Genomic DNA, 14,862 nt, shown 5'->3' with positions numbered 1-14,862 from the left:
CTGGAGTGAGACACAGCCAGTGGTGGGGGTAGCCGGCGGCTCCCAATCTCGTAGTGGGGGTGACCGCGCAACGCTGTCAGCCAATCTCGGACTCCCGGGGGCGGAGCCGAGCCAGATGTCGAGACAGCCGCGAGCTCCCATTGGTCGGTGAGACCGGTAGGGGGCCGAGACGACAAGTGAGACGCCTCCGCACCGCCCACTCGCCTGCCCTCCGAGCCGGCGGAGCCGCAGACGCGCCGCGGCAAGCAACTGGACAGGCAGCCGGTCCACGAGGAACACACACCGCCGCTGTCGACACAGCCACGTACACCGCGCCCGGCTCGCGACTTTCGCGCGCCGCCGGCTGCAGCTGGCTTCGCATAGTTTTGTGACAAAGCAGTGCCTTCTCGTTCTTCGTCGCCGTTGCTCTATACACGACATACGCGAGTGTGCCAGACTACAACTAGACTTTGTTTACCCTCGTCGTCAAGTGCACCGAGTGAATATATCATGGCCGACGCCGCCGTGCATCAGCCGAGCTTTTGTTGCTCCACGTTGACGTAGCAACGACGAGACAGTGAGTTTTGGGACACGCTGGACTGCCAGTATAAAGCGATCGTTTTCTGTGCGCGAGAAAAGAGTAACGCAGTTCAGCACACTCGAAACGGAGAGAAACAGTGAGATGGAAGCGGAGCCAGTGCGTCGACGCGGGACTTGTTTAGCGTAAGTTATCGACTGCAACACTATCGCTAGCGTCCGCGAAGAGCGTCACACGCGAACAAACACACAGGTCGGTGAGAAAAGCCATGAAAACGCGGTTGCAGTAGTGAGTCGCACACGTCGTCCGCCGAAAATGTCAGTCAGCCCGTGGATATCGAGCTCGCCGGAGTCGCGTCTGCCGCGGCTCAAGTGTCGGCACGAGGATCAACCGGACGTGGACGAGAAGTGTAGCCGCGAGGAGAAGCGCAGCCGTCACCTCGAGACGGAGTCGAAGGACAGCGACTGCGAGAGCGACACCAGCGAGGTGCTCAGCGTGGGCAACGAGCCTCCGCCGACGCTCGCGGATCTCGAGCCCACGAACGACAAGGAGCCGGGGTCCGTCAGGCTCGTCGTCTCGCGGACGCCGTCACCCGCGAGCTCGACCGAGTCGTCCTACAACCAGCCGGGATACAGTCAGAGGGCGTCCTCGCCCAGTGCCTCGTCGGTGAGGTCACCGGCGTCCTCGAGCATGACGGCGTCCTCGCCGGGACGGCCGGAATTCGCCCCGGACGCCAGGTATCCTCTGGACTACCCTACGAGACTGCAGAGCCACGGTCTGGGTCACAGCGAGCTCTACCCGCACAGGACGCCGATCAGCGTGCCAGTCGTCACGAGGCTCTCGCTCTCGCCTCCCTCGGCCATGACGGTCTCGAGCTTGCAGCAGCAGCAGCCGATTCTGCATCCGACGGGTCTGCATCCGCTGTCTCACTTGGCCCACCAGCAGCTACCCGCGACTATGGTCCACCAGCACAGGCTCTCGGTCAAGATGATTCTCCAGCGCGAGGACCACGACTCCTCGCCACTGCAGCAGCAGCAACAGCAGCAGAACAACCACCTGCACCAACAGCAGCTGCTCCTCAACGGCAGAGGAGCCTGTTCCAACAGCACTGCCAACAACAACAACAGCAACGCCAACAACAACAATAACAACAACAGCCAGCACCAAGCGAGTCTGAAGTTCAGCATAGACAACATCCTGAAGGCGGACTTTGGCAGGCGGATAACGGATCCGATCTCGCTGAAGAAGTCCCGGCCGAAGAACAAGCTCGGCGCGTCGCATCGGCCGATCGATCTGAGCAAAGCCGACCTCGCCGAGAGCTCGTCCGAGGGCTCAGAGCGAGGCGGTTCCGAGAGCTCGACGAGGAACGTGTCGCCTAGTCTACCGGCCAGCAGTCCCGCGCCCAACTCCACCAGCTCGACCAGCGGTGGCGAGACGGGCAAGATGATGCAGTGGCCGGCTTGGGTCTACTGCACCAGGTACTCCGACAGACCCTCTTCTGGTGAGTCTCGATTTATTTTATATAAATTTTATTAAATGGAAAAATTTTCGACGGGAGGAAAGGTAATTAAGACCTTGTACCTGCGGTGTGGGAAACAGCCGGCATTTGCGCGTCTGCACGCGAGACTCTCCGCGGCGTGTATTCTAATTTCCCGAAGATAATAGAAAGTGCGAGATAAAGCCGTCAGGCTAATCGTCAGGGTTTATATATTCCGCATTGCGCGTTTAATGCACGTTTATATGTCTGTATAAGTATTGAAATCTCTCTCGGGTTTCACCTGCGTTTTGGGATAATAATAGCTCGTAAAACTGCAGTGCAAGCCGAATAAGAAAATGGAGGCTTTATTTTTACGGAGCGCACGTATAAGCGAGAAGGCCTATCTCTTCCTTCCCGCGCGTTTTACTGTTATGATTTCCTTTTGGCTTTACGGCGGCAGTGTATATAGGAACAGGGTTAATGGGCTGCTGTTGTCTCTCGCCGTTTTATTCATACGGAGCCGGCGGGGACGTTCGAGATTTTTCCTATGATTCGATTCGATATACAATCGGTGCATAACCGTCTATTAAAATTCTTATCGATTCTTTATATTATAAGCTCTGGCAATTAGTCCATACGAATTAACGCTCTCTCGCGCACGCGATCTCGTAATATCATTGTGGGTGTCGCGGACCCATACGAGCTCAAAGTGTTATTATGGGACCCACATATGCGTACATAGATCGTCGCGGCGATTATTATATACGAGTCGGTATATATATAGCTACGATGCTATATGTATACACACTCGTGACTGGCGGCAGTATTTACATCGGTATATTAACATGACGAGAGTGAGAGAGAGAGAGAGAGAGAGAGAGAGAGAGAGAGAGAGAGAGAGAGAGAGAGAGAAAGGAAGATGGAGTCGCTCGATTATATTCGCGTATAATTGGTATATGTGCGCAACAATCTGGACGCCTAATCTTGTCTTCGGACACGAATCGGCGCGAGAGAGACTGTATATCCCGAGGTCGACTTACACGCGTTCACTGTCTCTCGGAAAAATGCCTTTATTGGAGTCTTAATTAGGATACACCGCGTGTAGTATCGTGAAATGTTATCGTATATAGTATATAACAGACGTCACGAGAGGGAAAAAATTGATACAGAGTAAATAAAGCATTATACGTACGTATAGAGCCTATGGATTCGCGATTATTTTCTTCTCCATACAATGCAACAAACAGCCTCTATCACCACTATACTGTCCATCAATCGCTCATCAAATATTTCTCCGCGAGAGCCAATCGTGCACTGTATACGTGTACGCATAATGCAACAATGAAGAAATCCACCCATGTACACACTCGTGCAGGAAACAATACAGAGTGTCGATGTCACCCTATAAGCAAGCCGGTCTGTTGCGTAATAAGTGGGAGAGAAGCATATATGCATGTAAGAACGAGAGCTGAGAGAAAATGAGTAAAAAAAGAGAGGCTCTCCCGCCGCAGATAAATCAAGCCTAACGAAATGCTCGCGAGCGAGCCGCGGCGAAATAAAGAGACATTAATTCGCGGATCGAGAGAGCCTCTCGCTCTGTTTTCAGCTATCTCAGTCGAGCTGCTCCATATCGGTCGGTCTCGCGGGATCCATCGATCTTATTAAGGCTAAATCGAAGGTGCTCGTTCCCCGCGGTTGAACACGATAACAAACCCGGCGCAAGACACGACGCTGCTCCAATGTGTCCGTACGTGTTCTTGCATGTATATGTAACTATCCGATCCGAGAGTATACGTATTTATACCGACGCGATTGTTCCTGTATATCAGGCTAATCGCGTCATGTGTGTATGAATATTCATGAAATACATATTTCGGCGAATCGTTTTACAACAATGTACGTACACAGCCACGGCATGACTCGCAATTAGTTCTTAATTGCGAGCAAGCCACGAGAGTATGCGCACACAGCGAATCGAATTAACGATCAAACGCGAGAATAGCCTGAATGAAAAAAAGGTGATATTAGAGATAGTAAACGTTGCGGCTGCAGCCGTGCGAACGGCAATTCTCTCTGTTTTTTGTCTTCGATTTCATTGTTCCACGAAATTCAGGCATCTAACAAGCCAATTGTTCTCTTTCACACGAGCCTCTATGTTGAATCGCTGGTCAGAGAGCTATGCGCTGCAGTTCGTGCGCCGCTATAATGAAATTCCTTTTCCGAAGAAATGGATAATTAATGCGAGGATCTCCCCGCATATATACTGATCTTTTCGTTATTATGAGAATCGTATAAGGACAAAAAAATATTATCGCAGCGATTACTAACGCCGCGCGCGCGATAATCTTTTTGTTCGCGCTTTTTATAATCAATTATATATCGCGAGTCAGTGCGAAAACAGGCGACGCTGATGTGTACCAGGAAAAAACAATATTAAAATGGAAAATAAAAAGAACATCGTCGTCGCTATAAACGGACGACCGCGGAGAGAGACGATTAATTTGCGCTCGAGTTGACTTACGGCTCGCGACAATGTCGGAAATGTATATACGATTGACGCTAATTGCTCCCGAAATTCAACCTTCTCGTTGCTTCACTACTAGAAACGCGTATCGATAAAGCCGGAGCATATTTAAAATTAGCCCGCGCGACGGCTGAGAACAAGAGGAAAAAAACGTATCCACACAAGTGTTCCGAAAACGATCCTCTCGGCCTCGCGAAATTTCATAACGTTGCGCTCCCAAAAAACAATGGGACGCAGTGTGCGTATGCGCAGCGAAGGAGACGACGAAGAGAGGAATTCGTCGAGTGTGTATACATTATATATCTATATATAAGCGGAGAGAGACAATGATATTTGAATGGGAGCGAGAATCGTGTGTCTTGCGGGGAACCGCGAGAGAGAGAGAGAGAGAGAGAGAGAGAGAGAGAGAGAGAGAGAGAGAGAGAGACGGAGCTCTTATTGTTCACGAGCGAGCGTAGGTGTGGCGCGTGAAATACGGTGCGAAACGACACTTGTCCGCGCGCTCGCTCGGCTGTGAATGCGCGCAATGACTGATAATCGCGAATTGCGGCTAGGCGTGAAAAATGTTGTCTCTTTTTCTTTCATTGCATCGAGTTGCGCTGATTAATGGGTCGATTTTTGTTGGAGAGAGATCGAACAATGGCTATATTGGAATATACAGCGAGTTTCCGATTTTTCCTCTTTTTTTTATCGAAAACGAGCGTCGACGTTTCGATAAGTACACACGCAACGAGAGAAAGCAGCTTTTTCGCGCAGCTCGTAATACGTGTCGCTGCCGCCGGTAATTTACGAGGCGGGAACGACATCGCGCGCGAGATCGAAAAATCGAAACAGTAGCCATTTGCATACGCACACGCGCGTCGATTATTAAATATACGCGAATGGATTGCTTATTTTCAGCTACACGTACATACAGATATATATACGTTATAGCGCCTCAAGAGAGAGAGAGAGAGAGAGAGAGAGAGAGAGAGAGAGAGTCAATTACGAAGTCGGCTCACGTCGGGGAGGCTGCGCTCAATAAACGCGCGCAAAGTAACAGAGCGAGCGGTGCAAATACCGATTTCAAAGGGTTCATTACGTCGGAAATGACCCCCTACTTATATAGCACACCGGCACTTACCGATCTCACGGAGAGAAATCCATGCAGTCGCGAAGAATTTTTTGAATATGTATACGAGAGCTCCTGCTTGCGCGATTGATATTAATGGACGCGTATACACACGCGTTGCGTTATATTCCTTTCTCGCGAGATGTGTGTTACGAGCTGCGAGTCAATTTCGCTAATTTTTTCCCGAAAAAGTCCGGCGTTTCTCTCTCCGCGATACCCTGTAATATGCTTATATGCGCGTTGCGTAAAAATTGGGAAAAATTATTTAAAAGGAACGTATGCATATCGGTCACAATTACAAGCGAGAAAGAAAGAAAGGAATAATAATGGCGCATCCATCACTCGAGAGCTGTCGACAGCGCCGAAAAAGAAAGCTCGACGATTAGAAGCAATTGTCGCGTATACAGGATGCGATTTCCTGCGGGCTTACACGCGTTAATACAATTGCCGCCGAGAAAGCTGCGGTTATACACACACTTATACTCGGATTATTGGTCCCAATGAGATGAGGGACACATCACACACGTTTCAGCTACCGACCGAGGAATCCGCTCGTTCATAATCGTGAGCTTTTATTACACGTATCATCAAGCTTCGTTTACATCGCTCCTCGTCGATAAGACAAAAGGACAAGCAATATTTTTCAAATCCGAAAATAGACCTGTCATCGCGCGTCCATTGAAACGCGAGCGTATAATACATACAACGCAGAGGGGGGGGGGGTGAGCGACGAGTGCGTGGGTGTATTACGATCCCCGAGTATATATAGCGGAAGAAGAAAAGGACGTGGGCCGGCTCGCGCGCCGATCCGAGAGCGTAAACGCTCCCCCTATACACATAATACACGCACATGAGGACAAATGGACAGAGAAGAGAGAGAGAGAGAGAGAGAGAGAGAGAGAGAGAGAGAGAGAGAGAGAGAGAGAAGGGAATGTGTCGCGTGTGCGGAGAGACGCACAGCACGCGCGCGACACTATACGCTGCTTTATTGCAATCATCTCGAGTGTGCACCTACTCTGATTTAAGCGTCCTGTCTGTGTGTGTGTGTGTGTGTGTGCTACGTCCGTCGAGATGTATATGAAACTTGCTCCGTCGTATAATACGGGATACGCGCACGCGTGTAATAAGATTGATGCGACGATTGTTTATTAATAGCTTAATAAGCCGCAATTCGAGCTTCGATCCGTCTCAATTTTCGTTTATACCTACGCTTATATACGTGAAATTTTTTTATTTTTCTCGGTATTACTACGGAGGCAGTTGAGCGTGTAATAAGGAAGCGATTGAAATCATGATTCCTGCGCATTGTTGTGCGCATTTAAAGAAACAGTTTAACTACTTATACACAGCAGCAGCAGAAGAAAGTCTGCGCAGCGTATGGCATTCTTTATGTTTTCCTGCGCCGCGCGGCCGAATAAAAATCTACTTAGCCGCGATTACAATTGCAGATATGCTCGCAGAGACAATGCGCCGGGGCAAAAAGTCGCCGAGAGATTTTTCTAACGGTGCGTCTAAAACGCTATACATTATACGTGCGCGAAAGCTTGGCTTTTACGGAAGACAAGCAGTTAGCCGCGGCAAAAAAAGAAGAAAGGAGTAGGGAGACGCGACAGGCCACCCACGCCCGAAATAACGATCTCTCAGCGCAACTATAAATTAGCCCGGGGATGACTGACTGATGCGGTCATCAGGAGCAAGTGCGTATGGATATGTAGAGCAGGAGCTACGTTGATGCGCTTCTTTTTTTTCAAGGGAGGGAGGCTGTGACTTATGACTGCGGGAAAACGACGCTGTTTACGCGCGAATTTACATACTCCAGAGAGCTAGTTGAAAGAGAGCGAACAATGAGCGCCGTTTACGCGTCGACGCTTAATGGGGTTTTAAGGCTGTTGAAAAGTGGCTTTGTGCGCGCGGGGACGTTGTAACGGGATTTTTTCTTTGACGGTCGAGAAGTGAGGTGAGATATTTATTTTCGTATATCTCTGGCGGGTGAAAATAGGTGGCGCACAGGTTCTTTTCCACTTCCCTCGTAGCAATATTCGCGCCGAGTCCATACATATAGCGGTATAGCGTTTCACCTGCTGCTTCGTCCGCTCGTGCTACAACTGATTTTGTTTATTCCTGATAACATTATTTTGTAGGCTAAAACAAATGCATTTCATTCCAGCTCGAGCGAGTCTCCAAAGTCGCTGTATAGTACATATAGTATATATTTTCAAATCGAAAGTGTCTACATCGACTCGCGATCGACGAAACTAGTTTTTCCGCGCTCGATAATTAAAGCGCGTCCGTATCTAACGCGATTTGAATAATTCGAATACACGCCGGTCATTAGCTCGAAATTTATGTAATTTCATTCATAAGCTCGCACTATTACCGCATACTTGAAAAAAAAAATCGATCTCGCGAACGATACGATACAAAAAAAAAACGAGAGGAAAACTTTCTCGCTCGTGCAATAATACGGCCGGTAATACTCGTAGATATTCAGTACTGCAATCTGCGAACTTGGCGCGCACGAGAGAGAGAGAGCGTTTAACGGAAATCTGACGAGTTCATTAATAGGCCGACGTGCAGGCTCGGTTGGAAGTCGATAAGTGATTTCCTTGCATAATTACTGTTTGCTCGCGCAACTCTTTCGTTATTTTCACTCCGATACGTCGTTAATTTTTGGAAGAGACTCGAAAAAAAAACTGGAAGCACCCTTTGATCCCGAGTCGACGTTTGGAATTCAATAGGTCTGGTGGCGCGCGGGGGTGTATTCGGGGAGAAGGGTTGTTCTAATGAATTTATACACCGGGGGCTTTTCCAACGCCGGCGTCTTGATACACAGCGAATATAAACGATTCGATACGCCTTTAGAGGGGTCATTCCCGTATTCCCTTCACTTAATTTTATCGATGAAATATATCTCGTGTCTCGCTCGCCCAACTTGACACTCGTCGACGTTATCGTCGTTGTGAAACACACATTCGTTCGACCTGTCGGGATAGCACGTGCTGCGGTTGTTTGTTTTTAATTTTCCTTATAAATAATAACTTTTCTTTTTCGCTTATATACTCCGCTAATACGATCAAAAGCATCGTCGCTCGTAAAGCCAATAAAATTTAATCTCCAGCCATCATCATCATCATCAGGCTCGAAGCTCCATTAAAAAAAGAAAAAACAACGCATGAGAGAGAGAGAGAGAGAGAGAGAGAGAGAGAGAGAGAACTACATATCCATCGAATGCGAATACCGCAGAGGAGCCGCGCGCGCAGCTCGGAACTTCATTAATTCAAGCGACGCGCTTTGCTTTGATCGAGCCGATTTTTATATAACGGCGTATACACACACACACATACACAAACACACGAACGCTGCACTATAAAACGTTCCACGTGAGTCATCGCGCCCACCGACGTTTGACAGCCCTCGAGACGCGCGGCGCTAAGCGAAAAGAAGAAGGAGAAGAAGAAGACGGAAGAATTCCGGCTGTGCCGAGAGAGAGAGAGAGAGAGAGAGAGAGAGAAGAGTGAGATTAGTAAATCCACATTATTAGCTTTAATGAGCCCGGGGCAGCAACCGCGACCACCGCCAATGTTGCCCGAGGGCCGCGAGCGCCGGGTTCCGAAATGCTCGCTGTGTAGTATGGGTCTATAGGTCGCTTTCCGTGTGTCCAACTGGAACAGGCGGTCGTTGAAGTTTTCTCGGTATTGAGGTCACTTCTGGTGTGAATTTTCAGGGGGTGTAGTGAGAAGAGGTTGAGAATCGACGAATCGTAAAAAGTAGCAGGAGAAAAGCTCGATTCGCCCGTACAGTGTAAACTCAACCGCAGACGGAAAGCCCCAAGTGCAGGCACTCGCGGAAGACACAATGTGCAGAGGCGGCGGCGGTCCGATAGCCGCTCGCTCTCTCGCAGGGTGGCCCGGAATATACTATTACTATTAGCCGATCGTCGACCCGTGTGCTCTTCGAATTCCCTTATATATAACCCTTCGCACTATACATATACGAATACCTCACCTCTACATAATACTATACAGTATATTAGTAGAGCAGAGAGAGAGAGAGAGAGAGAGAGAGAGAGAGAGAGAGACTGACCGACGGCCGTTTCACTCTCGACGCGAAGGACACACATCGAGAGCTGCTCATTTGCATATTATATTCTCCGCGGCGGGGCGACATGTGTTCCGCGCGCGACATTTTTTCTCGAATATAATTAAAATACGCGCGAGAGCGCCGGGATTGAGACGTTACGTCGATCGACTGGACGAGATTAGAGGATACGCTGCTGCGCTTGTATTGCTTCATTAGTGCAGTGTGTGTATAGCTTCGGTGGGAAATCGAAAGGTTAATGTTGCATTTTTGTGTTATATCTGTGTTTATTAGGAAACAGTTGAAATTCGCACGTCGGCGTGCATTTGTAATATTTTCCGCACACGCGTGTCACTGTGTAATCGCACCTCTCGAGGCTATACACAGCGAGATAAGCATCGGCCGGAAAATTTATCACCCAAAGTCTGCGCACAGCATTTATATTCAAAGAGAAAAGCCATTCGCGTTATGCAAGGATAATTGACAGGAGTAACCCTCGTCGTTTGTCACGTCGCGCTAACGAGAAAGTACGAGTCCGCAGCATCATCGAACTTCGTGATTCCGCACTAATATTCATCGAAACTCCCACACTGTATACACTCACAACGTTTCAATTCGCGCAACGTTCTCGAATTGCATCACTCAATTTTGCGGTGAGCCGTCTCTTTCTTCTCTATAACGCAGGTGCTCGCGTGCGCGAGAAAACACTCGCGGCGCTTATATCCGGTCGTTAACGCTTTTCATGCACATACAGCGTATAAATGCTTCGAAGCGATTACAGTGGCAAGGAATATAACTTACGCGTGCGTAACAATAGCGATCGATATCCGGCCGAGAGGAGATCGGTTTTCGGAAAAAATTTCGCAATATTACACCGCCATCTTGTCACCGCGGCGCGTCGTCATCGGCGTCGGACAATTAGGGCCGGACAGGTGATCGGCGTGTGTGCGTGCACTCATCCCCTCTCGCGCTGAATTTCACCCCCACTCCTCGATCTTATCGGCTCCCGATCATCTCTCTCTTTCAGGCTTCGAGAGAGTCGCTCGCGATAAATAACGAGCTGTCCGTCGGGATTCGCTGGAGCGCGAGTAACCCGACTAGAGTTTCTCGCCTGTCGAGCATGAAAACATCCCACGTGGAATATTATGCCCGCGCGAGCGATCGGTCCCAGCCTCGCTCTCTCGAATATTACTCTTCATCGAATTCGATCTATTAATTAAGCTGTCCCGTGTATAGTGTGCTAGAGCTGCTCTTTTACATAGACGCACTCGCGGAGTTAAAAATAGTTTTCAAAGCAGAATAGTGCGTGTAATTAATATGGATTTTGAAATACAGCGTTGTGGGTTAAGGCGAGCCATATACTCTCGTTCTTTTTTTTTTAACGGCCGAGTTGCGGAATTTTTACGACTCCATCAAGCCTGTCCTTATCAGCGTTAATTGCGACGTCTCTCGGCCTTATTCTCCTTCGGGATCGAACGACGACTAAACGCGAGAGATCCGATTTAGTACCACTTTTTGTCCTCCTCGGCTTTCTCTCCCTACTACCGGTATACGACATAATCATCCGGTTCTCTCTCTCTCTCTCTCTCTCTCTCTCTCTCTCTCTCTCTCTCTCTCTCTCTCTCTCTCTCCGAAGCGATAGATAAGATCGATGCAAATCCTCGCAAGAAACCGAGACACACATTCCCACGATTATAATATCAGCCGAACAGAAGCTCTTCGGAAGCCTATCGCCGATCTATCCAAATCGACTAAAAACGATCAGATCGATCTTACACACATTCGGACAGCAGCAGCGGCAGGCAACGCACTACTCTTTCCCTCTTGATAGAGCGATTTCGCAGCAGTGCAGCAGCAGCCGCGCATCACCAAGTATAGGCTGTCCCGGCGCAAAGAAGAAACCAGTCTGCGCGTAGTTGAGCCTGACAGTGCAAACAGACCCACAATTTTCTCGATACACCCCGGTACTTAAGCAAAGTAACCGTTTGCGCTGGTAACGGCGATTAGCGAGCAGGAGAGAGAGAGAGAGAGAGAGAGAGAGAGAGAGAGAGAAGCTATAAGGATCGCCCTGAAGGCGCATCCAGGTTTTCCAGTAAACCGTTGAAAAAACCTCGGCCAAGAGAGAGATGCTGTAGGTAAAAAGTGCATCGCATCGCGTGCGACGACACGGAGCGGTAGCCTCTATTGTCTGAGCGATTCAAATTTTTCTCGACGATCGACGCTGAGAATTTTTTTTTTTTAATTTTTTTCAAACCGTGCAATTTTACACGCAGCCTCCTTATTCTTTTCCTCCGAAAATCGATATCGCGAGCAGTATACAATAAATGCATTCACAGGCGCCATGCCACCCACGAGAGACACATCGGAAGTCAAGTTCGACGTTATGCCGATAGCCTATTTTAACTGCCCCTTTACTCCCTCTCACAAGAGAGTATAATACCGCGAAACGATCTTTCTCTCTCATATTTCGAATTTTACGACTTCGGCGTATGCGCTTGCGCGGCTCAATTAGCGCACATTCGCGAGGCCATAGCGCAGCACGTATAGACGCACTATCCGGGAATCGTCGCGGTGGTCGATCGAGCTTTCTCTTAAAAGAGCCACTAATATATATAGCGGCTATGTTTTGTCATCGGCACTTTCTCGGCCGCGACGCGACGGCTTTTCCTTAGCTGCTGCTGCTGCAGTTCGATTGAAACGTTTTGCGCGCGCACTGCAGCTCGTTAGACAAATTTCTCGCCGCTAATGAGAGACTGACGGCATCGATCGAGATTTTTCAAGTATTTCTCCCTTAGGCATTAAAGCTCTCTCGTTCTATTAAAAATCGCATTAAAAGGGGAAGCCCGCCGCGGGTAATGACGATGTTCTATGTAATACAAAAAAATAATAAGAAGGAAGAAAATGATGGAAACGAGTCGTAAAAGCTCAAAGTGCACCTCTGCGATGATAAAATTCAATTTCTAATTGTTGTGAATTAAATTACGCGGCGGGCTGCAATTAAGCCGCGTTTTTGTCAAGCAAGCGCATTAGAGATGTGTAATTGACTCTCTGTGGGAACTTTATATAGAGATACGGAAGGAACGGCTATAAACTTCTAATTGCCGGGTCAAGCTACTCTACTCCAGTTCGATAAACGGGTTCCCGCCGCTGCTGCCGTGTGCTGTTTATAAGAATATCCCGAAGCTTCGAGTCGAGGGTATACGTCTGAGAAAGAAATTCATTTTTACTGCCTTTCGCGAACATTTTTTCACTTCACACCAGACCAAATCGCATCGAGTCTTATCGAAAGCGCCTCCAGGCACCTCAACGTACGCGCAAAACGATAGAAATGACGCGCTCGCTGAATCGTAATTATTCTATCCCCTGATTTTCTCGCGCCTATGCTGCGCACAAGTTGCACGCAGCTATACGTACTCGCGCTGCGGTAAAGAGAAGCGTTTAATCAGCGGCTCTCTTTGACCCATCGCCGCTGCTGCTGCCGACCGCAAGATCATCCGCGTATATGCGAGAAAGAGCTATTCCCTCCTTTTCATGACGATTTAGGCCTTGACTCGCGCGAGAGAGAAAGATACGTGTTGCCGCCGCTGTTGCTACTACGCAAGTAAAAGAGAGAGAGAGAGAGAGAGAGAGAGAGAGAGAGAGAGAGAGAGCAATCTACCGACGTCTTTTCACGTTCGTTTTGTGGTTTGCTTTTATTTATATGATTTATCTTAATGAATCATGCGAGATCGCCGCTGTTATGCGAGTACAGTCGAGCTGTAAAAGGAAATGATGCTACTCGCGTGCGCACGTGATAGATGCGCAGCTCACGGCCGCTTTGAAAAATCTCCGTAGTTTTCGATGGGATTATAATCGACGACGCACACACGCACACTGTCTTACGTTATACGCACATCACGATAATTTAAATAAATAATAAAAATATATATTCAGCAATGTATACCCCATAAGCACGAGAACGCGAGCGGTTACGCGCGACAAAGCTCGCTCGATCATTAACGTCTGAAAATGAGTGAAGGGTTCGCTTCTGCTCCGCACACACACAGACACACGCACACACTGGCTTATAAACGCGAGCGCTCGCGCTTGGCGCGCAACTGCAGCGGAATTCGCCCGCCTAGATTGAGAGATATTCCATATACCGCCGCGCTAAGGCGAATATATATATGTATATATATATATATATATACACATATAGCTATATATGCGTGTGCGTCGAGGGCGCGTGTGCAGCAGCAGCAGCCTGCAGGACGTGGTGTGTTGCCGGTCGGTCTGCTACTCCGCGAGTATATAGTATGTACCAGCGGCGCGCGAGCGCTATGGGAGAGGCGAAGTTGTGTAGCGTTTTTCTGGTGGGGGCAGGCCGCTGCGTGCGGTCCCTTCCACGACGGACCACCCAAGTCGACACGGCAGCAGCAGTCGCTATATACCCTTGCAGCTCGCTCTCGCTCTATGTGTGCGCCTGTCTGTGTGACGCGAAAGCCCCGAAGTGCGCGAGTGTGCAGTGTATATATAGCCGCGCAATAAGGAGCGCCGAATGTCTATCGATCACTTAGATTAGACCTCGTTTCTTTCTCCAAGTGTCTCGTCTCGTCGGCGAGAAATATTCCCTGTATATAGCGGTAAAGCCCGAAGCACAAAAGCTGCCGCCAAATTGCGTTTCTTCCCGAGAGACGGAGAGAGAAAAAGCGCGGCGTATCGCGTGCGTGCGCGCGGACTCTCTCGCGGGTTCAGAGGTTCGACGCTGTAAAGTCCGCGTCTTACTACCGAAGAGAGAGAGAGCTGCGCGCAACACCTGCAGACTGTAATACCTCTATGGCATAATTCAATTCCGCGCTGGATTGATTTACCGTCTACGCTGAGTTTGGAATTTTAACCCCGCTAAGCGCGGGAATTTTGAATTCGGGAGCGATATTCGTTCAAGGCAGCGCATAGGTATGTATCGTGTTCGGTATAATGATTTTAAAACGAGAGCTGAAAACACCTTCATTAACTGCGCCGAGAGCTATGCAAAAAGACGAGGGACATTAAGGGAAAAATGCTAATTATACGACAGCAACGACGCGGGGCCTTGAAAAATCCTGATGCGCGTGTGTGTGTGTGTGTGTGTGTGCGCTGCTTGACGGATAAGAAAGTCTCACACATTATGTATAAAG

The 14,862-nt window shown here is 48.9% G+C and overlaps 1 protein-coding gene across 2 annotated transcripts in view; it reads left to right on the top strand.

The window, feature by feature from the left end:
• The window catches only part of LOC100123902 (homeobox protein invected), a 37,241-nt gene continuing 22,379 nt past the window's right edge, over positions 1-14,862 (top strand). The window contains exons 1-2 of one of the 2 annotated variants that reach the window (XM_001607622.6): positions 1-702; positions 804-2,018. In XM_001607622.6, the coding sequence (XP_001607672.2) occupies positions 833-2,018 (1,186 nt within the window). In that variant the 5' untranslated portion in view covers positions 1-702; positions 804-832. Of the gene's footprint in view, positions 703-769; positions 2,019-14,862 lie in introns of both variants that reach the window. The other variant, XM_008209161.4, reaches the window with a different exon arrangement.

This window comes from Nasonia vitripennis, chromosome 5 (assembly GCF_009193385.2).
Source record: "Nasonia vitripennis strain AsymCx chromosome 5, Nvit_psr_1.1, whole genome shotgun sequence".
Taxonomy (NCBI): Eukaryota; Metazoa; Arthropoda; class Insecta; order Hymenoptera; family Pteromalidae; genus Nasonia; species Nasonia vitripennis.
This window is presented reverse-complemented; position numbering and strand designations above follow the sequence as displayed.